The sequence below is a fragment of the Amblyomma americanum genome, chromosome 3, assembly GCF_052857255.1.
Source record: "Amblyomma americanum isolate KBUSLIRL-KWMA chromosome 3, ASM5285725v1, whole genome shotgun sequence".
In the NCBI taxonomy this organism is placed as follows: Eukaryota; Metazoa; Arthropoda; class Arachnida; order Ixodida; family Ixodidae; genus Amblyomma; species Amblyomma americanum.
In genome coordinates this window covers 62226994-62253082 of record NC_135499.1, presented here as the reverse complement: position 1 = coordinate 62253082, position 26089 = coordinate 62226994, and the positions used below count along the sequence as shown (strand labels likewise).

At 45.5% G+C, this 26089-nt stretch overlaps 1 protein-coding gene across 1 annotated transcript; it reads left to right on the top strand.

The window, feature by feature from the left end:
* The first annotated feature begins 9202 nt into the window (after nucleotides 1-9202).
* On the top strand, nucleotides 9203-25872 carry LOC144126343 (uncharacterized). The gene is made up of 7 exons (XM_077660411.1): nucleotides 9203-9287; nucleotides 11451-11557; nucleotides 12243-12286; nucleotides 16493-16644; nucleotides 16928-17013; nucleotides 18105-18158; nucleotides 25786-25872. Exons 1-7 carry the CDS (start codon nucleotides 9203-9205, stop codon nucleotides 25870-25872), a joined length of 615 nt encoding a protein of 204 aa, XP_077516537.1.
* The last annotated feature ends 217 nt before the right edge of the window (nucleotides 25873-26089 follow it).

Genomic DNA, 26089 nt, shown 5'->3' with positions numbered 1-26089 from the left:
TTAGCGAAGTTAGGACAGGTGAGGCGTATACAGTACTAAAGGACGGACACATACTGTGCTATCGCGGATTAGAGGATAGACGACAACTAGGTGTGGGATTCCTCAATAAGGATATAGCTGGCAACGTAGTGAAGCTCTATAGTATTAACGGGAGGGTAGCAGCTATAGCAATTAGGCTGAATAGGAGGCACAAGCTGAAAGTAGTGCAGGCCTACGCACCCACTTCCAGCCATGATGCCCAGACCGTTGAAAGCTTCTATGAGGACGTAGAATCGGCAATGAATAAAGTAAAATCGCAGTACACTGTACTGATGGGCGACTTCAATGCGAAGGTGGGCAAGAAGCAGGCTGGCGACCACGCGGTAAGTGACTATGGGATAGGCTCTATAAATAGCAGGGGAGAGCTATTAATCGGATTCGCGGATAGAAATAATTTATGGATCATGAATACCTTCTTCCGCAAACGAGAGAACAGGAAGTGAACGTGGAAGAGCCCCAATGGTGAAACTAAAAATGAAATCGACTTCATACTATGCGCTAAACCTGGCATCATTAAGGATGTGGCCGTCCTCGGAAAGGTGCGTTGTAGCGACCACAGAATGGTAAGGTCTCGAATTAGATTAGACTTGAAGAGGGAATGGAAGAAGCTAGTGAAGACGAAGACCATTAACGAGTTAGCCGTAAGAGGGAAAGCACAGGAGTTTAGGATAGCGCTGCAAAACAGATATTCGGCTTTAACTGAGGAAGACGATCTTGATGTTCATTCAATGCACGATAATATGGCATCAATAATTACGGTGTGCGCCGTAGAAGTAGGCGGTAGGACAGTTTGAAAGGATACCGGGAAGCTTTCTCAGGTGACGAAAGATCTGCTTAAGAAGCGCCAAAGCATGAGGGCGTCTAACCCTACCGATAGAATAGAACTAACAGAGCTATCAAAGTTAATAAATAAGCGCAAGGTAGCCGACATAAGGAAGTTTAATATGGAGAGAATCGAGCATGCTCTAAAGAACGGAGGTAGCCTAAAACCAGTGAAGAGGAAACTAGGCATAGGTAAAAACCAGATGTATGCATTAAGAGACAAGCAAGGAAATGTCATTAGCAATATCGATAAGATAGCTAACGTAGCCGAAGAGCTCTACACAGACCTGTACAGTAGCCAATGTAATCAGAGCATTAATGAGAAAGACAGAAGTGCACAGCAATGCGGCATCCCGCGAGTAACGAAAGATGAAGTAAAGAAAGCCTTAGAAGCAATGAAAAGGGGAAAAGCAGCTGGGGAGGATCAGGTAACAACAGATCTGTTGAAGGATGGAGGGAACTTCGTGCTAGAAAAACTAGCCACCCTGTATACGCAATGCCTTCTCACCTCGACTGTGCCAGAAGCTTGGAAGAATGCAAACATTATCTTAATTCATAAGAAGAGAGACGCCAACGACTTCAAACATTACAGGCCGATCAGCTTACTATCCGTTGCCTACAAAGTATTTACTAAGGTAATCGCTAATAGAGTCCGGGCAACGTTGGACTTTAATCAACCAAATGATCAGGCAGGCTTTCGTAAAGGATATTCGACAATAGATCATATTCACAATATCAATCAGGTGATAGAGAAATGCGCAGAATATAACCAACCTCTATACATAGCGTTCATTAATTACGAGAAAGCATTCGACTCAGTGGAAACCTCAGCAGTCATACAGGCATTGCGTAATCAGGGGGTAGAAAAGCCTTATGTCAAAATACTGAAAGATATATATAGCAACTGCACGGCTACTATACCTCCATAAAGTCAGCAATAAAATTCCAATAAGTAAGGGCGTCAGGCAAGGAGACACGATCTCGCCAATGCTGTTCACCGCATGTTTACAGGAGGTTTTTCGAGGCCTGAATTGGGAACAGTTGGGAATAAGAATAAATGAAGAATGCCAAATAATCTGCGATTTGCTGATGACATTGCCTTGCTGAGTCACTCAGGAGGTGAACTGGAAATCATGATCAATGAGTTAGACAGGCGATGGGTCTAAAAATTAACATGCAGAATACCAAGGTAATGTTCAACAGGTTAGCAAGGGAACAACTGTTCACAGTTGGCAGCGAGAGCCTAGAAGTTGTGACGGAATACGTCTACTTAGGGCAGGTAGTGACAGCTGATCCGGATCATGAGAGGGAGATAACTAGAAGGATAAGAATGGGGTAGAGCGCATATGGCAAATTCTCGCAGATCATGAGTGGCAGTTTACCAATTTCCCTCAAGAGGAAAGTGTACAACAGCTTAATCTTACTGGTACTCACCTACGGGGCAGAAACGTGGAGGCTAACGAAAAGAGTTCAGCTTAAGTTAAGGACAACGCAGCGAGCCATGGAAAGAAAAATGATAGGTGTAACATTAAGAGACCGGAAGCGGCCAGAGTGGATAAGGGAACAAACACGAGTTAATGACATGCTAGTCGAAATCAAAAGAAAGAAATGGGCTTGGGCAGGGCATGAAATGCGAAGGCAAGATAACCGCTGGTCCTTAAGGGGAACGGAGTGGATTCCAAGAGAACGTAAGCGCAGTAGGGGGCGGCAGAAGGTTAGGTGGGCGGATGAGATTAAGAAGCTTGCAGGCAAAGGGTGGATGCAGCTGGCAAAGGATAGGGTTAATTGGAGAGACATAGGAGAGGCCTTTGCCCTGCAGTGGGTGTAGTAAGGCTAATGATGATGATGATGATGATGATGATGAAGACGACCTATCCAACATCTTCAACTGGTGCGGAACTCGCAGCCTTACGGGCTGCGGTATAGTTCATCAGTCAGGAACCTCCGCATGACTGGACGGTTTTCACTGACTCTAAAGCAGCCCTTCATGCCCTGCAAGCTGCGCTACGCCGCGGGTCGCAGGAACAACTTGTTGCTGAGATCCGTCTACTGTACCATGGCACCGTTTCATGACATCATTTTTCATGACATCATTTTCATGACATCATTTTTTCAATGGCCGCCATGACACTGTGGTATTAACGGTAATCACCAGGCCGATGCGGCTGCGCGTTCGGCTCACAACGACGGACTTCCAGTGAGGATCCCAATCTCAAGACCTGACGCAGCGTGTGGGCTTCGCCCTTTGGCGCTGGAGCTCACACTTTTAGCGTGCAACACGGGAGAGTTTTGCAACATCCGCCTCAAGGCACTGGACGCTGGACTGCGCCTTCGTCTTCCACGTAACTTAGCACGTCGCGACGCAACATTGTTATGCCGTTTATGGATCGGCGTTGCTTTTACCAACCACTATGCTTTCCGGATGGGGATGGCCGACAGACCTGCCTGTGAAAGCTGCGGTTGTGAGGAGACCATCGCTCATCTTCTTTGTGAGTGCCCTGCATTTGCGAGTTCAAGACATACACTGTGCTGTGCCCTGGACCGCCTCGATCCTCGCCCATTAACAGAGCAAAAGATCCTCGGTCCGTGGCCACAGCAGTCGACTGCCCTCAAGGCATACAAGGCACTCTTTGCCTACTTGAGAGCGACTGGATTGAGTGACAAATTGTGACAGCGTTGTGCGTGTGTGTGTGTGTGTGTGTTATGCCTTTTTCCCCTTCTCTCTTCCTCCTTTTAGCCCCCTAATCCCTCTTCCTCAGTGCAGGGTAGCCAACCGGAACCCCTTTCTGGTTAACATCCCTGTCTTTCCCTCCTCCTCTTTATCTAGTTTCTAGTCGACACACAGGCAATCCCCCTGTAGAAGGTCAATACATTTATATCTTGAAATGCCGTCAGGTGGCTCCTACCTTCCGGAAGCTGCTATTGGAGCTGTGACCTTGATGAGTGTCTCCAGAGAGGAGGCAGTACCTTCCCAATGTGATTTTGCGGCACGTTCACCGTTCCTTATAGAGCGATTTTCAGTTTGGGCATCCAGGACATGCGTAGCCCTGGCTAACAAAGAGTCAACGCCAACTTTACAGCAACAAGACAGCAACAAAGTTTTTGACTTTCACATTAGGGCTGCACGACTCTGACATTTATAGAGCTTCAACAACCATTGTGGCGCATGGAAGAAGATCATTTCACATAGTTTTGAAAAAACAGACTCTGGAGGCAGTGGAAGAATGTGAAGAGTTTTCACAAAAAACAATGCCGCTCAATAGTGTGCCCAGTATGTGACAAATTTTAAGGAACGAAATTATCTATCCTATGCTCAGCAGTGGTATTCCGAGGCCTTCCTTGTTAGACAAGGTTGAGAAACAACTAAAAAGCTTGCATGGGCAGATTCAGCTTCTAGATCTTATGTGAAACATACATCAAACAACGTAGAAGGTATATTGGAGGCCGGCTTTAAAAGAAATTGTCATGGGGCCCTCCACAATCTTAGTGCAGAAAAAAGTGCAGCATGTAAGAAAACTTGGCGTAAGAAGCAGCCAGGCTGCCCTTCGAGATAAAAGCTGAGATGAATGCACGTATATATCGCAAGGTAACATGGTTCAAAGCGCCGAGCCGTGTGGTCGTTAATTTTTAACGTAAGCACATCGCAGCACCCATATCCAGTAATTCTGGGCAAAGGCATTTTCGAGCGGGAAACAAGCCCTTGCCCTGGAATTAGCTTCAGCACTCCGTGTGGCAACAGTTCTTGACCCGGAGTACCGAAAAAGCAAAAGCTTAACGGGAGTGCAAGCAGGAGCATTTTCATTTGTGCTAATTTACAACCTCAACGTCAAAATCAGTGGCGCATGGCATCGCAACTTGAGCCCACTTATAGATACCCACTTCATGCAAAGACGATTGAGCAACGATATATGCAGCTCACCTTGCTGACTCTGTGATTTGCAATAAACTGCTGCGCAGTGGACCGTTAACAGCGGCCGCAGTGCGTACGTCAGAGATGCAGTGAAGGCGCCTCTATACAAATCTGTCGCTATACAAAGCCACGAGTTCAAGCATCATGCAATTAACCGGCCTTATTCATTGTAATTGCTTCAAGCACGCCGCTCGCCGCAGATCTTCCCCGAAACTGGCACCCAGCGGCAAAGCTTCAGGACGTCGAGAGAGACGACATTGCAAAAGCGCACTCCTCGAAGCAGTCTCTCGCCCCCCTTAGTTTCTTTGTCTGCTGTCATGCGCCTCTAACTCCAGGCAATTAAATGCGCCACACTTAGCGACTGTACCAGCCAGAATGTTTTATTATTTTAGCATAACATGAAATGTCTTATGCTGCCACAAGCTTAATTGCCGCAACATTGTGCATTTGTTCACACTTGCATTACTTTTTATTTGTTACCACGCTAATTATTTTAGAAAATAATTCACTCCATTTCATGTTGAGCTCAAGCAGGCACGTCATGGGGTCGCCAAACCATTCATGCTAGATGCAAATGACATCGCCTATACGGACCGTTTTCGCGAACTGTTTCACTTCGAGCGGGAGCGCTCCATGTGCAATGCTTCATGTGCTCTTAGATTCAATGCGGTCGATCGCGTGGTAATGGCAGTACGCCAACGCCATTAGTTGTAGGGGTATTCTTTGAGAGGAATCCACCGCTTCCTTCTTGATCTGTGTCCTAGTTTTTAAACAGTTGGTTATAATGTCACGAAAGATAAATATTACATGCATTCCTCTCACAAGGGGAGGACAGGGTGATGAGAATTATCTGGACTTACGTTAATTCACGGCATTGGTGCTGCGTGCTTTGATGTCGTCTGTCACCTTCATTGTACGCACGTGAAGTGAATTCGTTTACAACAGGAATAAAAACCCTGGCGCTTGTATTAATTTGGTTGGCACGTGGACTAAATTGATTGGCTGTCAGATTAAAAACACTTGCGCTAGTATGAATTGCTTTTGCACTTGGATTTTTTTTCCATACCTCAAAGGCCCCTGGTATAGGGCATTACTTGACGGATCAGCATGGCAGTTAAACAACAATGGCCTTGATAGTGGTATTAAAATGGATGGCGTTTATATGATGCACGGCGTCCTGTGGTAGATCATTCCAGTCTCAGGATGACGTGACGAAAAAAGATCGAGAATGAGCGGTAGTTCTTGCGGTGGGACGTAGACGGTCTTATAATGCCTAATACAGCTTGAGAGGCGATAAGCAAGTGATATGACTTATTCTCCTCGAGATGAATGATAAATATATAAAAGGCGGCAAAACCGAGAAATGTTTCGTGGCGTTTCAAGGCTGAGTAAGTTGGCTCTAGATTTTAAAGCAGACACACTAGTGTAGATGAATAATCAGAATAAACAAAGCGGATAGCACGATTTTGTATTTTTTCTAAGATTAAAGAGAGGCTAGACTGCTGAGGATCTGATATTGCTAAAGCGTATTCTAGTTTGCGATGGACAAAAGTAAGGTATGATAATGACGATGTATGGATTGGCAAATCGTAGATTGCGCCGTATGAAACCAATAGTGCGATTAGCCTCGTTAGCGATTTTCATGATATGAGATGGCTGTGTTAGGTTTTGCGTTATAGTAATAGAAAGTACTTACAGGAAAAGACGGGCGATGCTTCCGAAAGAAAAAAAGCGTATTTAGAAGAAGTATGCATCTGCCGATAATAGAACGAAATCAAACATGTTTTGGAAATATTAAGAGACATTAACCAACATTTGCACCAAGTTTCGATTCGCTTAATTTCTTGTAGAAAAATTCCAACGTCAGTATTGTTAGTGATTGAGCGGTAAACTACACAATCCTCAGCAAATAAGCGGATAGTAGAGAAAATATTGGAAGGAAGAGCGTTAATGTATCTTATGAAAAGCAAGGGTCCTAGGGCTGTAACTTGGGGAACACCTGAAATGACTGGGCTGCTAGGAAAAGAATTGTTACCATAGAGAAACTGCTCTGTGTTAGTCAAAATGTTAGAAAGCCATTCCAATACTAACGGAATAAGATTTAAGCACGATAGCTTTAGTAGCAGCCTTGCATGCGGTACCTTATCGAAAGCTTTTTCGACATCAAAAAAGAGTGTCAGTAGGAACGTTTCGGTCAAGATTGGAAATTAGGTCGTTAATAAAGGGAGCCAATTGGGAGTCATATGAACGTGCTTACAAAATCCGTGTTGGTTAGTATGGAAAAAATTTACGGAGAAAAGAAATTTGACTATGTGCGAATAAATACTATGTTCCATTAGTTTCGAGCAGGCGCTTATGAGGGAAATGGGGCGGTAATTTTTGCATGAAACAGGCGAGCCCTTTTTGGGGACTGCAATGATCGCACCGACTTTCCAATCTTGTGGAAGGACACCTGTTGATATGGACTGCTGAAAAAGGTGGCACAATATTATGCTTACAATGTTTTTAGTATTTTTTTAGAATTTTAGAATTTATGCCATCTATACCATATCAAGATGTAAGTTTCAATAATTCAATGAGTTTCATGACGCCTTTAGCATCAAATGTATCCTGGGGCATAACTGGGTGACCGAGAGCTGGGAACTCCAGTAAGTCACCGTCGGGTTTGCTTGTCAAAACTGAAGAAAAAGGTTATTAAGAGCGTGGCTAGATCCGTGTTCTTGGATAAGCTTGTGTTCGTCGTCACCTAATATTAGAGGATTAGAATTTGCTGGGTTGATTGTTTTCCAGAGCTGGCGAGGGTGCAGTCAGCATTGAAGGTAGGGCAGACGAGAAAAATGAACGTTTAGTTTTGCCTGATCAGGATAAGTATGTTTTTTTCTACACAATAATATCTTTCCCATGCAAATGTGGTGTCAAAGCGTTTTGCGGATCGAAAAAGTCTTTTCGTTTTGTTTCTGAGGCGCTTCAGCTCTTTGTTGAACAATGGCGACGATAACTTTTCGATGACAGTGATAGTAAGGACGTGTTTATGCACTAGTTGATACATCTTGTTTCTGAAAAGGGACCAGTTATCTTCGATTGATCGTTCTGAAAAGTCTTGGAGAAACCACATGCACAAATCATAAGTTTAACTGGTTGGCACCCAGATTAGTAAAGCTCGCGCTTGTGTTAACTGTTCTGTCAGTCAGATTAAGTTGGCTGGTGCTGGTGTTATAAGAGTTGGTGTTCTGATTAAATTTTTTGGCACTTACATGAAGTCTTTTACACTCGAAAGAACTTGCATCACGTGCAGAGTATATTGTTTGCCGCCGCTCAGAATAGTTTTGCTGGCACTTGGGTTAAACTGAGTGGGAAAACCTGTGGAACGCGAGACATCCGATTCCGCAGCTCAGTTGGCAGAGTGCCGTAGGGGACCTGCACAAGTTGTCGATTCGGATTCAACCTGTGGCAGCATGCGGCGGTCGTTTTTTCTATTTTACCGAGAGCTATATGCCATCTGAAACAAGTTATCAATTTATTTCGCCTCCTGAAAAGTAGCCGTAAAATATAATATACAAAACCTTGCAGCATGCCTGTAGTGGCCTCAATGATTCTTGGCTCATTGTGAACATATATTAGCGAGCCCTTCAACTGCCCCCTATTCGTTCGTCTTCATAGTAACTTTCTAATAATATGAAAAATGTTTAGACCTTAAATGCACCGCACAATGACGAACGACCACTCAGATACAAGAGTACATGGTAGACTACTGAGAGGAACTCTCGAATACACGCTCTCGATTATAAGCTGTTTCATACTTCTGTCCACGAATGATGTCTAGTTAGCTGCAGACGCATCCCTTCGCCGGAGACCGCACTCATAAAAAGAAATTAAATTCCATAGCCAGTTACTTGGCCTAGCAATCGCAAGAAATTTCGTTTAAGCAATAGAAGATGGCAGTGCGGCCTCTCAAAACAAATGTATTTCGCATATAAAAATGTAAAAAATTATCTATAGGCTGCTGTTCCTGCGTATTCGGAAAATTAGAATATTTTGAGCTACGCAGAAGGAGCAAGCGTTACCATCGCAGCCATGTATTTCACTTAGTGGAAAGAGATAGCTAACCCTGCATGTCAAACAATTCATTTCCATCACTCCTCCTTTTGATTGCTCTCCGAGGCATATTTTCAGTTGCTGTATAAGGCATGTTAGGCTTCAGAAAATGGAGACTTTGCCGGTTGTTTTTGCAGGCTCCCAAGGCTAGGCATCGCTCAAGTGAGTGCTGCGATATAGGACGTACAGCAAGTCGTGCTCGCTTTTCTTTTGCTTTTGTAGAATTTTAATTCTCCCTCGTTATGCTAAGCTATCATTCCTTTGACTCCTTCGAGCGGAGGAATTCTCGGATTTCCTTCCTGTCGGCAGTCGAGCACGGAAATGATGAAGGTCGCAATGCTTTTCGTTCTGCTGCAAATGTGCGGTGCATTGCCGAAACTCGTAGAGAAAGGAAAATTCCAGGTATGCGAAGGAGAATACAGTAAGTAACTGGTTTGTCATGAATGATCGAAGTGGTCACATGAATTGAAACGTTGACGAAGGGGAAGGTTAGTAAGAACTTGGCGGTCTACAGCACTTAACTTTTACAATGCGTACAGTAAGAAAGGTCGCCACATGGTATGGTAAGTTTGTGGCTTTGGCTATCCACTGATAAGCCTAAGGTAGCGGGATTGAATCCCCGCCGTGCCGGCCCCGTGCTGTGCAATCTCAGCACAACTTAAAGAGCCTCTGCTATTCAAAATAATGCTGACCCTTTCATTACGGCATCGCCATATTTCAACACGCCTCGGTTCGGGAGCCACATAAAACTTAGCCCAATCTTACTTCTTCCTTACATTCTCCAAAGTCATTGTTCATACGAAGCAAGCACGAAAAGTAATGCCCCTTCATAGTTTTCTCCTGCGAGGAAACACTAATGTTAAAAAATGTCACCCTTTCGCAAAATGTTGATTCCCATTTATGTGAGTACATATTCGCCGTAGTCAGAAAGATGGCGTCATTAAAACAGTTCCCAAAATTTTACTTCTTTATTCATCATTATCATCAGCCTGATTACGCCCACTGCAGGACAACTGCCTCTCCTATATTTCTCCAATTAGCTCTCAGCTTTTCCAACTGCGGACACGCTATCTCAGCAAACTTCCTATCTACGCTTGTGTCTTATGCGCGTTATAAACAAAAGAATGTGATTGAATTGCTGATGATAGAAAGAGAAGCTGTGTGGACCAATAATGAACGTTTGAGCACTGTGTATAAATAAAGTTTGAAACTTAAAGGAGCGCTAATGATACGGTGGCACGAATAAAACAAAAGGCTGCACTGTTAGAAAAGACATGATAAGAATGAACATCTCAAAGGCCGGAAAAACACAACCACTGTATATGTTTCTCCATCACGACAACGTCCGCCATCGCCCCATCCCAAGAACAGATGTGGTGATTGAGAAATTTATTTGGGTGTACTTCCCTGTGTACCTTACATTCTTTGGTTAGCACGGTCGCATTCACGTTTTTCCAAGTCACTAAAGTATGAACTCAGCAGACGAAAATTTGAAAAAGATAAGGTCATTATTCGTGTATGAAAAATTGGCTACCTCTGAAAACAACCTGGTACAAGGAAGTGATGATGATGATGATTGATTTTTATGGCGCAAGGACATCTGTGGCAAAAGAGCGCCATGACGCAAGGTATTTTCAAATTCTCGAAGTGGGGTCGAAGACCCATTTCCCAAGCATTTCACCCTAAAGAAGCCGGGCACCCGACCAGGGGAAACCTTGTACCAATTGTATCACCGGCGGGTACCCGGCGGCACTGGGGATCGAACCCTACACCTCCCGCATGCGAGGTGGATGCTAACCACTTGGCCTACGCTGCGGTATGGTACAAGGAACCAAGGAACCATTGCATGCCTATCTTTCTCGTGGGCGCAAAGGCGCATCAGTGGCCGGAGATTACAATGAAAAACAACACATGCCCGGAGATATGTCGCAGCACACCTTGAGACTTCTTGAGTTTGAATTATCGCTGCTCAATAAAAAAAAAATTAAGGACATTACAGTACAGGCACACCACACGCCTCTTTAACCATTTGACACTGCTTGTAACAGAAACCATACAAGCGCCAAAAAACGCTCTTCTAAATCTTCTTATCTTTTTGCAGCAGTAGTACTATGTTATACAGCAGAAGTACCAAAAATAGACAGTATTGTCATGAAGCAAAACGTTTTACTGAATAAATTGCTGACGAGGTGAGAAGCATTCCTCCTGCACATTTTATTTTCCTTCGAAGGGCACTTTTATTACTTTCGCCGAGTACCGCGTTTTTTAGGGAGCAATTCCTCCGCCGCATCTTGCCGCCTTCGAGCGGAAAACCGCGGTGTTTCCAACACATGATAAGCGAAATGTGGCCATCGTGGGGCAAATATTTTGCACTATATGATGCGGAGTGGAACGATGAAGATAATGGACAATAGTAATGCCAAGACCTTGACAACGTGACCATGTATGGTAGTGTTGGTTGAAGCCTTTGTGTATTTTAATTTCTTCTAAGTATAAAGCGTGACAGTCGCGGGCAAATTCAAAGCATCGTATATTTATTGTCTTGATTGCTGTATTTACGTCAATTTTCATTATTTTTCTCCAGGTGTTATTACTGCGGGGAAAGCAGCAAAATGTGGATCTCGTATCCTGCAGCAGTGTATGGCCTACACTGTGATGCGCTACGGCCTGTCAACCAGCGTGTGTCAAAGGGTATTGGCTGTGATGGTGACCAGCGCCTTCCATCATTTCATTGCCCCTAAACAAGAATATAATGAGCCAGGTTATGTCAGTTTAAAGGGGATATTACCCTCTCTTCGCCATGTAACAATCTGAGCCTTTGTTAACTACAGTCCCTCTGATGACGAACTTCTAAAATTAAGTTTTCAAATGGTATAACTTACGTTCAATGAAGGCAAAATTTGGAGAACGCGAAACCTGGTGCAATTTGTCATAACTGATAGGTGTGCCATCGAGTGCCGAGATGTACGCCATGCGTGACAAGTTTTCATTCCCTTGGTTGAAAGCAAAAAAAAAGGTACATTTCCATTCAATTCATACTACAAGGCGTTCGTTTGCATTTTATTTTGATCATAAATTATTCCCACCTTAAGATATTCATTTAGAAGAAAACTGAATAGAATCTTTATCGCCACAAAGGGTTACTACAATACCATTAATAAAAAAACGGAATCACTAAAAAAAAGAAAAAAAGGACTTTCTGAAACGCAAGCTTGCCTACTGATACTCACAGAGACATTATTTTTAATTTGTGTTTTCAGTTTTATATTATTTAGTATTACAGTTTTTTGTGGAACAGTTGCGTGGAAAAATTTAGATTGTTCAGAAAATTGTTCACGCAATTATTCACTAGTGGTGTTTCTGCGTTGCATTACAGGGTTTCAAAACGATATGCGTATACATACGTCTGTGCTTTCACAAGCATTGAGACCTAAAGTTGAAGGTAAGCGATTGATTTTTACCCTACACCGGTTCAGCACACGCTGCTTCTCGGCGCAGCGGCAGACATTTGCGCGCTAGCCGCCTAGCTCTCTTGAAGGACAATCAATGGTTCGATGAAAATGCGCCTGCTCAGGCATTGGATCAAAGAAAAGGAGTTGCGGTCACTGACCAAGTCATGAAATTCAAGACGATTCGGAACCTCGCACGGGTTCCTTATCACTGAGCGGGACAAGGAATCGTCGCGACATATACACTCAAAACGTGGCGTAAAGAGCGTGCGAAGATAAGTGACATGGTTCCTTGCACCCTGTTAAAGGTAGTTGGTGCCGACTGGATGATGAGAAATTCCATCAGCCGCCGAGATGAGACGTTGCTTTCCCTCGCTGTGACAGTGGCTTGGTCCCAGTCAATCTTGTGAGCATTGTCTTGCACATGCTAGGCAATAGCGTTCGTCGTGTGATTATTTCTTACGCCACGTTTGTGGTGGTTAAGCCTTCTGGGGAACTTTCCTGTTTCGCCAATGTAAACCTGAAGGCAATCAGCACATGGAATCTGGTAGAAGACACCTGGAAATGCTTCAATCCGCAGTTTGTCTTTCACGTTCACGAGCAGGTTACGGAGCTTGCTGGTTGGGACGTGGGCAATGCGCATGTCATATTTTGAAAACACGTGCGAGAGTGCCTCGCTGGTTCCCTGCACATAAGGAATGGCAGCATGTGCCTGGAATGCCTTGTTGCTTTGTGTTCCGGCTTTAATATCCGCTTCTCAATACTGTAGACAAAGCGACTAGGGTAGCCTTTATTATTCAGCTCTGGGTGAATCGTCCTCAGCTCGCTTTTCGAAGAATTGTCATCTCAGCAGATGCGTACGGCACGTGTTACTAAGGACGACACCACCGACGTCTTGTGGGCAGCCGGATGACAAGACATAAAACTGAGGTAGCAACCTGTGCGCATAGGCTTCCTGTAGACCGAGAAGGAGAGGGCGCCCTTATTCCTGGGAACCAGTACATCCAGGAATGGCAAAGAGCCGTCTTCTCAAGTTCAAGGGTGAACTGTATATGTGTATTCTGGGAGTTTAGGCTGTCCAAGAAGCGTGAGACGTCTTGCTTCTTCAAAATGCAGTAGCAGTCGTCTACGTAGCAGCAGAAGACTTTCGGTGCAGGATTTAAGGTGGCTAGTATCTTTTCTTCCAGGGCTTCCACTACTGAATTGGCTGTTGTAACTGAAATTGACGTCCCCATTGCCGTGTCGTGTGTCTGCTGATAGAAACTGCCCCTGTAGGAAAAATAAGTGTTGCCAAGGCAAAATCTCAGCAGCTCGCAAAGCTCCGGAAAGTCGAAGGGTGTGCGGCCAGGGAGACCAGTGTCAGCTTCCAGGGCTTTTTCACACGTAGCATCTGCTAAATCCACTGGTACGCTAGTGAAATGCGATGTCACGTAAAACGAAACCATAATGTCGTCTTCACTCAGCGAGATGCCATGCAACTTTAGTGCTAACGTGGACGAATTTCCCACATGCGTTGGTGTCTTACCAGCTAGAGGACTCAACACCTGGTAAAGATATCCAGACAGTCGATAAAGTGGCGACCATCGGACCATCCGACTTACACTCCTCTAGCCCGTGACCCAACAAGGAGAGTACAAGCCAAGCTGAAACAACTGCTGGCCAGACTGTATAGTTTCGTCCCTCCGCACCAAAAGAGCCTTTATTACCGGCTGCTCTGCAAAAGCGGTTCAGCTCCTGCAAGTTACGGCCTGCCTAAAATCAACAATCCTGGGGTACCACTTCGACCTATTGTCGACTTCACCAGATCGCTACTTTATGGAATGTCAGGCTTTCTTCACAAGGTGGTGAGTCCTCTAGCCGGTGAGACATCAACGCATGTGGGAAATTCGTCCACGTTTGCATCTCTGTTGCTTCACATCTCGCTGAGTGAAGACGACATAATGGTTTCGTTTGACGTGACATAGCTTTTTACTAGCGTACCAGTGTATTTAGGAGTAGCTGCGTGTGAAAAAGCCCTGGAAACTGACACTGGTCTCACTGGCCGCACACCCTTCGACATTCCGGAACTTTGCGAGCTGCTGAGATATTGCCTTGGCGACACTTATTTTTCCTACGGCGGAAGTTTCTACCAGTAGACACAACGTCAAAGGGGCGTCAATTTCAGTTACAACGGCCAATTTAGTAAAGGAATCCCTGGAAGAAAAGGTACTAGCCACCTCCAATCCTGCACCGAAAGTCTTCTACAGCTACGTGGACGACTGCTTATGTATTTTGAAGAAGCAAGACATCTCGCGCTGCCTGGACCGCCTAAGCGACAAGAACACGCATATACAGTTCACCCTTGAACATAAGAAATACGACTCTTTGTGATTCCTGGATGTACTGGTTCGCAGGGATAAAGGTGCCCTCACCTTCTCGGTCTATAGGAAGCCTACGCGTACAGGTCGCTACCTCAATTTTATGTCTTCTCATCCGGCTGGCCACGAGACGTAGGTGGTATCGTCCTAAATAGCACGTGCAGCACGCATCTGCTCAGATGAAAATTCATTGGAAAGCGAGCTCAGGACAATGCACTGAGAGCTGACTAATAACGGCTACCCTTGTCGCATAGTCTACAATATTGAGAGGCGGATATTAAAGCCGGAACACAAGGCAACAAGACATGTCCGGCACGTGCTGCCATTCCTTACGTGCAGGCAATCAGCGAGGCACTCTCGCGCGTGTTTTCAAAATATGATATGCTCATTGCCCACATCGCGACCAGCAAGCTCCGTAACAAGCTCGTGAACGTGAAAGACAAACTGCCGATTGAAGCATTTCTAGGTGTCATCTACCAGATCCAATGTGCTGATTGCCCCCAGGTTTTTATTGACGAAACAGGAAAGTTCCCCAGAAGGCTTAACGACCACAGACGTGACGTAAGAAATAATAATCACACGACGAACGCCACTGCCCAGCGTGTGCAACCGCATGCTTTCACGATTGACTGGGACCACGCCACTGTCATCGCAATGGAAGGGAACGTGTCATCTCGGCGTCCGATGGAATCTCTAATCATCCAATCGACACCAACTACCATGAACCGGGTTTAAGGAACCATGCCACCCATCTACGCAGGCTCTTTACGCCACGTGTTCCGTCTATAAGTCGCGACTATTTCTTGTCCTGCTCAGTGATCAAGGAACCCGTACAAGATTCCGAAACGTCTCGAACTTCATGACTTGTTCAGTGACCGCACTTCCTTTTCTTTTTTCTCTCTTCAAGGAGTCACTGAAAAGGTATGTGGAAACCGCATCTCTTTTCTATCATGTGTTGACCTCAGAGTGCACACATACAGCTCGCTTAGACTCTACATCGGCTTCATTTCCGCAGGACAGAAGACAATATGAGGCAACAATGACCGAATGCGTTGTGAAGAACGCCGCCATGGCACTAAGCCGATTTATTGTAAGTGGTCCGCTCCATGACTCTTACTTCTAAAGCGCGGACAGCATTGTGATGAGGAAATATAAAAGCCAATAACATTTGAGAAGGTCAAGAGCCGCAAAAAAGCAAATAATATTCTGTTGCGCTGCCATAATACATGCACCAGAGAATGTCTCGCGACCTGGTGTTTCTCGTTCATTACTTAGAAAAGTGTTCAAGCAGCGACTATGACTCTAAATACTGTGAAGTAAAGCAAGAAATTTCAAGCAATCCAGAGTAAAACTTGCCTGATATTTGCTTTTATCAGAATTTTTTGCGTAGTCTTGCTCAGAGAAGACGTCTGATGGCAGATACAACGAGAAATCTGCTTGAACTGCTCCTTTGTCCTTATTATGCCTACCTCATATCCAAAAAACAGACCGCCAGCGAGGCAACATTGCATATAAAACGAAATCTGCCTGCAGCGGCTGCAATATAGTTGAAACTTCGCTGCAGTTGTATCTTCGCAGGTAGTTCGCACGTCTGTTGCTGTTCTCAGATTAAGAATCGCCATGTCGCGCTTGCGTGATGCATCTTTGGGAAGGACGAAGCAGACGCTGAAGAACTTGTTCTATGCGTACGGAGCTTCAGTGTGAGAGCAGTACAAGCGGCACTTGCCGAAAGTGCCGACGTTGTCTTTGTGAAGCCTCAGTGATCGAAGCCCCCATCCTCCAGAAGCACCAGCCACCTGTCTACCATACGTCCTTCCAAGGAGGCTGCCCACCCAACTATCACCACCCTCGGTCGACCTCCGCACTCCGCCCACTTCCACCCTTCAGAAGCGCCATCCAGCCCCCGTCATGTCTACAGCTAGGAGAGCAACCCTGCGCAAGGTTTTCACTCACTACAAGTCCAGGCAGCAGGGTAAGTAAAAATCTATGGCAAAATCGAATTTGAAGACGCAGTGGCAAAACTGACTGTCCTCCAGAAGCCCCTCCCTCCAACACCTTTTACCCCACACCCAGAAAAATTCCGTCACTTGTGTGAAGCCTTAAAGGAGTGTTAAAGGAAAGCATCAAAGTAATCATCGAGCTTAAATCCAGCTACTCTCAGAGCTTTCTTGCTCAGGTGTTAGGATCGCCCTCTCATTTTTTTACAGCAAACAGAAGCGTCCGTGTTTTCTTGAATAATGTTCTTAAAATTACAGGTACGGACATCAAAAGCGGGACGCTGCGTGCCTTCAGTCGTTATAAGAGCGACGGGTGCGCGACGGGACATCAGCGCCACGTGTTTGCGAGTTTGCTTTGAAATTCCTTGCTTGTGATGCATATGTTTTACCCGTTTTGCTGAATGACGGTTCTCACTTAAAAAGGTGTCTAGAACGGACACCCGACAAAGTTGGTGCTCGGCTAGTGTTCGCATTTCCCTCAAAGTTTCGTGCCAGCTTGTAATATTCAATAGGCTTGACAACTCGAGAGCGAGACCTTCAAATTTTATTCTGAGTTTGGAAGTAAACTCAAGGCATTGGGCATGTCAGGAGCTCTCTCTGTGCGACTTGAGTGCTCTATACAGTTCTGAAGTCCACTCAGCCTAGCTATGGGCAATTACAACATGTACTTTCGGTGCTATAAGTTCAACGCAAAACTTCGTGTATCTAATGAAACGTGCAAATACGCTGGAACACAGTTTGCGTTCCCAGTGTTTCCACGAAAATAAAATGGTTCATCTTCGGGCGTCATGTAAAGACGTGTAGACTAGAGTGAGAGGCCAACCGTAAATGTTATCTCATATGCTTAGGTCGTGTAGCCTAAACGGCGCGGTGTCGCGTACAGGTGCATCTCACCCAGTAGTGTTTATTGTACGTTTTCCCACTGTTGTTAGCTGTTTTCCTGCCGGCTTCCTACAATTTCGAGATGTTGTGCTGCTATACGTGGAGAATAGATCCAGTTCTTTTTGCACTCTGCGGAAGTGAAGAGGCAAGTACCTTAATAAAAAAGTGATTATATATCCTGAACTATGTTTGTGGCACTGCGAGAACGCGTATTACCAAATTCACCTCAATCTTTGTGTAGAGATTTGACAAGGACACAGTCATCACATACAAAGGTGGTCAAAAGTTCCTGGGCCACAGGGTTCGCTTCGAGGCATTATGCTCGACCATTCCGTGAATCTAAAAATGCTGTAAAAAGTGAGAATACAGATCCTCCTACCCGGTGCAGATATACTGAACTTCGGGGGTGTATTAAAAGCCCGCTAGATGGCCTAAAAGCCGAACCTGCGGCCTGGGATCTTCTGACCAACCTTGTGAATCATTATATTCACATATCCACTGTGTATTTTACTACAAAGATTTTATACTAGATTAAATTTGCTATTTTATTCAGGGTTATGAAACAAAGGATCTTCAGGATGCAACCGGTTTTCTCATTGACGGAAGGGTAAGCCATGTTTCTTCCGTTATCAAACACAGGGCACATTTCTGTGCCAAGCTGCACACAAAAAACGCATTAGCTGAAGGAAACGATAGCCGGCGAGTGAAGCCTTTCACAATTAAGGCAGAACGTTTCCTTTCCTGATGGTTGGTCCACCGATAGGAAGCTGCATAAAAAGGGTCTTCGTCCGCGACAAAGTCCGACAGCTTTTTGCCAAAAATACAAATTAGTGATCTAATTCAACATGTGAGTCAAGATATTTTTTCTACAAGAAAGTAAATAAAAGGCCAAGTAGAATCATATCCACATGTCGACTACGGTCTCCAGCCTAGTATAATGAGTTTGGTATGACACGGTTATGCATAGAAGCTAAAGTAGTTGGTTGGTTGGTTGTTGGGGAAAGAAAATGGCGCAGTATCTGTCTCACACCTCGGCGGACACCTGAACCGAGCCGTAAGGGAAGGGATAAAGGAGGGACTGAGAGGAAAAAGGAAGAAAGAGTTGTCGTAGTGGAGGGCTCTGGAATAATTTCGTCCACATGGGGATCTCTAACGTGCACTGACATCGCAAAGCATACGGGCGCCTTTGCGTTTCGCCTCCACTGAAAAGCGGCCGCCGCAGTCGGGCTCGAACCCGAGTACTCCGGATCAGAAGCCGAGCGCCCTAACCACGGAGCCGTGGAAAAATTGAAGGTGGCAGGAGCCACCTGCTGCTGCTGCGGTCGCCAGGTGCAAATTAGAAAAGTAAAACCGCCTTCCACTTTCAGAGTAGGGGAAAATTAAAGTGAGAGAATGAAGACGGAGAGGGAGACACGGGACTAGTTGCAGGTGGCAAAGCTGACAGAGGGAAATTCTTCCTTTCCTTTAGCGAAAAAGTTGTTGTGCGTCCTGCGAAGCCTGTTGACTGTGCTTTTTGCTCTGTCTTACGTGAAGCCATTCTCTCAAAACCGTGAACTCTAACGCTGTACAATTCAAAAAGACGACCCAATCTCACACACCCAATTGGACGCATCCTTAGCAAAAACACGTGCTTAGAGAAGAGCAAGCCACGCAGCTCGTCACTGCACTCGTGCAGAGCAGAGTACTTTACACAGACCCATAAATAACGGTAGCACAAACGCAAACTAGAACACTATAATCTTCACTCAACACCCTTCACAAGGCCGCCCTGGGTCAACCTATATCTGCCTCAAATCAGCGGCTTCAACACACTGTCCTCTTACTGACTCGCACCCAGTTAACACACCATTGAGCGCGCTTGTCTTGTACGGAGCAGAGATGCGACATCCTGAACCGAACTGAAACACCGCGATCGACCTGACACCAGTTAGTCAAGGCACACAGCTACCGCGCAACATCACACTTCCAAGCATACCAAAAAAAAAGTTGCCACACCTCTATAATGGTGGACATCAAGGGCATGCAAACCATCGCCGCCGAGACAGGACATGTATAGCCCCACTAATGCTCTACAACTTCAGATCGTGGCAGCTCACTTTCTCAACTTTCCATAGATCAGGGCAGACACAGAACACATTCTGTACTTATGCAACACTACCATTACTTCTTTCCCTTACCGTACCCCTCCTTGGAGTGCTTTGCTTCACTCGGGCTCGGCAGATGATCAGCGGCCGTAGCCTAGTACTGGCCCGTAGTGTTGCCTAATAATTGCTTCGCGTTAAATAAGGTTCTAAGTACAAGCTTAATGATCAGTTTAATAACATAGATATTGTTAATATAAAGCACTGCTGGCCTAGAGCACATTTTTTCTTCCTCTTAATTTCAGCTACATCGCATGAAGGCGACAGCGCGTGTTCTAAGGTTTGTTCAAAATTTCTCAGCGACCGTAGTATGCAAAAGTGCCTTAGAAAGAGATTTAACTGCATGAGAACACTGTCTCGGGGACGCAAGTGCAACTGCGCAATGGCATACAGCCCAGGAGTAAAGCAGATGGAAGAGGTTAAAAGGACACAGCAAAGCGTTGTGTCAATTTCTTCTCTTCCCTCTTATATATTCCTGGGCCGTATGCTGTTGCACTATTTCCTGTCCATCATCCAAAACCAATTCGCCCAACAGTTCATGCTTTCATGTCTCGAGGAATGCCCCAAGGAAGTGAGTGCGCTTTCACCGTTGCTGTTTAACATTGTTATGTCAGCTCTGCCAGGTGCCCTACCATGTGGCTGTACACCGCCGCTAATGTCGATTTACGCTGATGAACTCTGCGTGTGTGTACTTGGATATAAGCGTCTAAAAATTGTAGCGAAGTGGGCTCATTCTGCGACACACATTTGGCCACGTTGGGTCTCTGCCTACCCGCAGAGAAATCGGACGTTCTTCTGTTCCCAAGCGCAAGAATTGGATGCATACGCTTAGACATAGGAATTCAACGTATCTAGATCGTCAAGCATTTCACGTGAGGTTCATGTGAGTCATTAGAGACTGACGCCTCGAATGGAAGAGAGCTGTAGACAACATTGCTTCCTCCTCGTTGGCAAGGCGGAGGCTAAACGTACTGAAAAGTTCAGCAGGCGTGACGTGGGACAGTGGTCCTTCAACAGTGTTAAACCTGCACTGGGGTATTGGGACAGCAGCATTCTTTCCTCACTGCCTTTTCTGTCGCCATCAGACAATATAAGCGCCTTGATATTACCAACAGGAAAGGCCTGAAGACTGCGCTGGGAGGTCCGCTACAGGCTTCTTCAAGCAACGTCTTTAAAGAAGCCATTTCCTTTCCGTTACGTCTGCAGGCCTCTATAAAACTGCTTCTACAATTAGCTCGCCCTGCAGTAATGCGGAGATGGCAGGTCCTGGTTTGTCGACTACAACCTAAAATACAAACTTACTACTTTACACCCTATTCTTTATACCCTAAGCACAGAGATCTAGTATATCACACACGGGGAACAAGTGTCAGCAAAACCAGCCATCGTTTTATGATAACATTCATTGCCGCCTCGATATCCCAGGCTTACGCGCAGAAAGATCGCTACCTCTGGTGAAAGTAACATCCTTTGTTCTTGAACATCGGCACAGCATCTACGTGGGCCACCTGCAAGTACACTGATGGCTCTATGAACAAGAATTGGTAGTGCTGCTCAGCAGCACTTGTATGTTTAACATTGGATTTTCTTTTTGCGCCTGCAAAGAGTGACGTCGTTCAATTAGGCTGAATCATTAGCCATTGCAAGGCCGCTTAAACGTCTGCCTTTTAGAAATCAGCAGACAGCCGTCATTCTGTCTGACCGAGAGTCTACACTAGAGCGCCTGCAACGAGGGACTCCCAAAGGTAAATTTTGCCTCTGGTCTCTCACCTAGCTGAGGACGCTGCAGTTTAAAGGATGGACAGTTTGCTTCCAGTGGCTACCATCTCATATTGGAGTCGCTGGTAACACGGCAGCAGACCTTGCTCAAGAAGCGTGGTTTTGGATGCGCAAGATTGACTGCGCCACCTCAGCTGAATGTATCACAGTCAGCTACAGCCAAATGAGAAGGCAGAAACCGTGTCAATCCTGCTGCCTCTTGCAATTCGTGTAAAAGTGCCATCAGTAACATATAAGAAGGGTGCATACTTATTATGCTACCGGCAATACGTCGCCTTTATTTTAACGAAGTAAATCAGTTGTTAACACTTTTGCGCACTGACAGCACAGATCTAGTATTTTGCATTTCACTGTAATGCGACCGCTGCGGATGGCATTAAATACCGCATCATCGTGCTCAGCAGCCGGACATCATCAACCCCGTGCTGCCATGGCGGGTACCTCGAGAAGCCAAAGCACATAAACTTTCGCCTACTGCTGACATTCTCAGAGCAGTCAAGCTTCTCCTCTGCTTTCCGCATAAAGACAGAGCAGTTCAGTGAGCAATTTGTCGACGCTCACGGAGCGCTGTTTGCGTGGGTCGAAATTGTTGTCAAAGTGCTCACGCGGCGCACCCCACAACCTAGAGTGGAAAGCCCGTATGGCAGAAATGCGCTGATTGGTGCGCACATACGAAGCCTCGTTGGTGTGTGCAGAACAGCGCATCGCGCTTTTGAAGTACAAGTGATGCCAACGAGACGTTGCTACTGGTCTATATGGGCGCCTATGGTGACAAGTTGACTGCCCTCAATGGCTGACGCTTTCGCAGCACACAACTTTTGCGGAGAGAGAGTTGATATCTGTTCCCTAGAAGGGGATAAACCACTGTGAAGAGTCAATATCAATTAAATTCCCTTCAGCCTCATCACAACCTACTCCATCCACTGCTAAAAATTCTGTCATTCTGACTGGTAACAAAATAATGCAAATGAGAAAAATACATTTTTCTTGAATTGCAGATTTGATTTTTCACAAAATTCAATATCCTCGGGGTCGATTTAAGCAGAAAAACTGACAGTAGATTTGCGTATTTAAGTCAGACACGAATTACGGGCGTTAGCAGTTCCGTTTTCACTTCCGTTCCGGTGGTGGATCCATTGTTTACGGACACAACTTGTTTGAATAGAGATAATGTGTGAATGCCCTTATGTACGAAATTGCATTACATGCATAGATTACATTTACAGATCCCTGAGAGTCCTCATACCACTCCTGACATAGTAGTGCACTGGTTACGTGATGCACCACTGCCCTGTGATGGCAGGTGTTGCCATCGGTGGGGCTTGTGAGACCCAGTTTGCTGTTTCCGAGGGATCTCACGCGACCATTTATTAACTGAACTGTCGCATAAGTAAGCAGAACGTTAGCGAAAATGTGGCTGTTCGTTTTTGAGGTTTATTTCGCGAACACTTTCGTAGATGGATTTCTTTACAAGGGCGGGTTTACAATGATTCAGTTCTCTAATTATAAAGAAAGAGAACGCGCTATGAGGTATAATCCCCCCCCCCGTCTAAACCAACTTGAGAATGAGGGCAAGGGACCGTATTGCAGACCGCACAGCAGCTCTCACAGCACTCGCGGCTCAATAAGACAAACGCAGAAACACGTCCCCTTTCTTTTTAATCAGCCGCGAATCAGGCGCCTATGGCGCCCCTCCTTTCATCGTTAAGGGTCGTTGCGACGTCCTTGCATCCCGTCCGCTGGAAATGTTTAAGTCTTCTTTTAGCACGTGAACTTTCCCCGCCGTTTGGAAAGAAGCGGTCGTACCAGTTTTTAAGGGCGGTGTGGGCGCAGTCCCGGCAACTACAGGCCCATCTCCCTTCTGCCTTCCGCTGCTAAGGTGTGTGCAATAGCTAAAACTGCCATTTATTTTTAAAACCCACCCACCTGACTATCAGCATGGCATTCGAAATGTAGTTTTGTTGAAGCTAGCTTTGTCAGCTTTTTAGTTTTCCTCCTTCAGTCTCTTGGGAAGAGCAGTTTCAGCTCTTTATTCTGATTGCAGCTAGGTCTTTGATCTAGTAGACGACTGCATGCTTGTAAAAAATAGTTGAATGGTCTATCTATGTCCAATTGAAGCTGGTCTGCTAGCTACCTGAAAAGTAGACAAACCCGCGTGAGCTACGGTGGACAAAAGCTGCGTATCTTTATTGTAACATCTGGGGTCTCCGAGGGACACAACTTGGCGCCCAGTAGCAGTCTTCTTCTTGGGTCCTGTGTTCCTGTGCACGCCTACATAAAGTGGCGAAGATTCACTCAGTGGGCGGCGTGAAACATTTGGGATATGTGCTGCGCGCACATCTTCCTGAGAGCCCCATCGGCATGTATGCACCTAGCATCTTTGATCTTTGTGTGCCCTGACGCTCCGTACTACAAAGCAGGATGTTTGACGTGCCAGTAAATAAAATAAGCCACATTTGCCAATGATCTGTATGTATGAAGCCATGGCACCTTCCGGGCCATATATATTTTATCAGGATTTGAAATCTTTGAATTAAAACCTGCTGCGTTCACTGGACCTCTTACACATTTTGACTGTTAACTGTTTCTATCATTCATAGTCATTTTCATCGTATTCATCTTTATAATTTTTCTCTGTCTACATTTTTATTATTTTCATCGTTATTTTCTTCTTCATTGTTCTGAGTGCACAACAGTAAAATACCTATGGCTAGTAGTGGGCACATCACAATTATTAAATAACCATGACGTGCAGTTTCCCCGAGTATGGCTCTGACCGCTCCTGCCCAGTATTTCTCAAAGCTTTCGCGAAATGTACTCCGCGGTGCGCAAGCGTATTGGTCCTGTAGTTAACTATACCGGCAGGACGGAACCGCGTTGAAAATGGAAGTGGGCGAATTTGTACAGTGGAGTGTCGCAAATTGCTACGCAGGCTACTGCCATTGATTGCGATATAGTGAATATTTCTACTGATGAATATGACATTGAGGTTCTTTGCAGCACCAAAACATTGGAGTGGAGAGAAAACAAAGAGAAACAGGCAAAAATGATGAGACTTTCCGAACGCAGCAGACTGGCCAGTACGAAACGTAAATGGTAGTATTTAATGTTAAAAATATGGACAGCAGTCATAAGCTCCGCCGTAAGGGTATGTCGTTTCTTCTCAAGGACCAATCCAAACAAAAACGTAACGAATGTTTATTCGTTTAGCGATGGCAGCGGACGAGAATACTAACACTACGCATGTCTCGGTAGCGGAAGGAATAAAAGCAGCCCTTCACAGCCAAGTAGCTTGTTTTTGCAGCCAACATCGGTGACGCAGTGGTGGCGCTGTGTTTTATCGGTAACGCTGTCCAGCGTCCGGCCGTGTTACGGTGCGTCGGATGATAACAAGGCGGAGGCTGCGCGGAAATATGCGCAGAGTGTGTCGCCCCAGGTATGATGCGCTAGCGTTAATGGGTTCATGCCCGAATATGCGGAAGTGGTCATTCTCTCGGCATCCTCATAGCATTCCTGGCGCAGTGGAGCAGCGGTTATGCGGTACGCCACTCCCCTGCGATGGCAGGTGCTGCCACTTGTGGGGCTTGTGCGACCCAGATTGCACTTCTCGAGCGACCAATGATTGACACAACTGCCACCTGTCGCGGTGGTCAGTTTTTGATCACGCCAAAAGGTCACGTGACCTAGGAGGCACATCTAGGATGCTTCTCCGGAGATTTTTCGCCCACAAGGGCGGCGACAACGACAAAACCGAAGTTTCAGCAGAACGGGATACCTAACGCTCTCGGATTAAATGAATACAGCGCAATATTGCTAGAACACATAAAGGACAAGGACTACATTTAACGCCCCCTCTAATTGCGGCCTTTGTTTCGCGCTTGTGCACCTTTGTCCTTGTAACACGCAAAAAGAGAAAAGTTCGGAAGGGTTCCTTTTAGCCTCCTTTTTCCTGTACAGTTTGGAACGAAGTTGAGGAGGTAACGGTTTTTGGAAGCATGAACCGGAACTCAAAGCTGCAGGCTTATTTTCTAAACAACGTTCAGAGGAGGAGACCTTCGTTTGGGCAGTACACTGGGCAGCTTCATCCTTGTCTCTTTCTGAGGCCTATTACAGTAATTTCGATACCATTTCCTAGCCATCAAAATAACAGTGTCTGTGGGAGAAATGCCACAACGAAATTAGCATTTAGAGCGGTGAGGGGTTCTTTTTCTTTGTTGGGACCAATAATGCACTGTGTGATAGGTTATGAAGCCATTCTTGCTTTAGATTGATTGTATTCTGTGCCTTGCCTTCAATAAAATTTCCTTCCGACAGAAATGCCTCCTGGAGAACAACTTAATTCCGGAGTCGATCGACGTCGCCCTGCAATGTGTTAGATGGCGGCGCACATCTGTGTTTTGAAATCACTGAAACCATAATGGGGGCTACAGCCGTAATATTTCGGAGAGTGGTGCGGCGTGCATGCTGAAGAAAATTCGCCAAGCAGTTTTCTTTCTGATATCAATCGCATTATGTTGTTTTCCCTACTCAATATAAACAGCCATAATAAACTCTTTGCCTGAGTCTGTTACGGCAATAATCGATTTGCGAGAACGGGCATGTAAAAAGGACGTCTACG

Coding starts and splice junctions, on each gene's coding strand:
- LOC144126343 (XM_077660411.1), top strand. CDS start 9,203: ATGCTTTTCGTTCTGCTGCAAATGTGCGGTGCATTGCCGAAACTCGTA. Junction 9,288..11,450: donor GGTATGCGAAGGAGAATACA/GTAAGTAACTGG, acceptor ATTTTTCTCCAG/GTGTTATTACTGCGGGGAAA. Junction 18,159..25,785: donor GTTTTCTCATTGACGGAAGG/GTAAGCCATGTT, acceptor TCCTTCCGACAG/AAATGCCTCCTGGAGAACAA.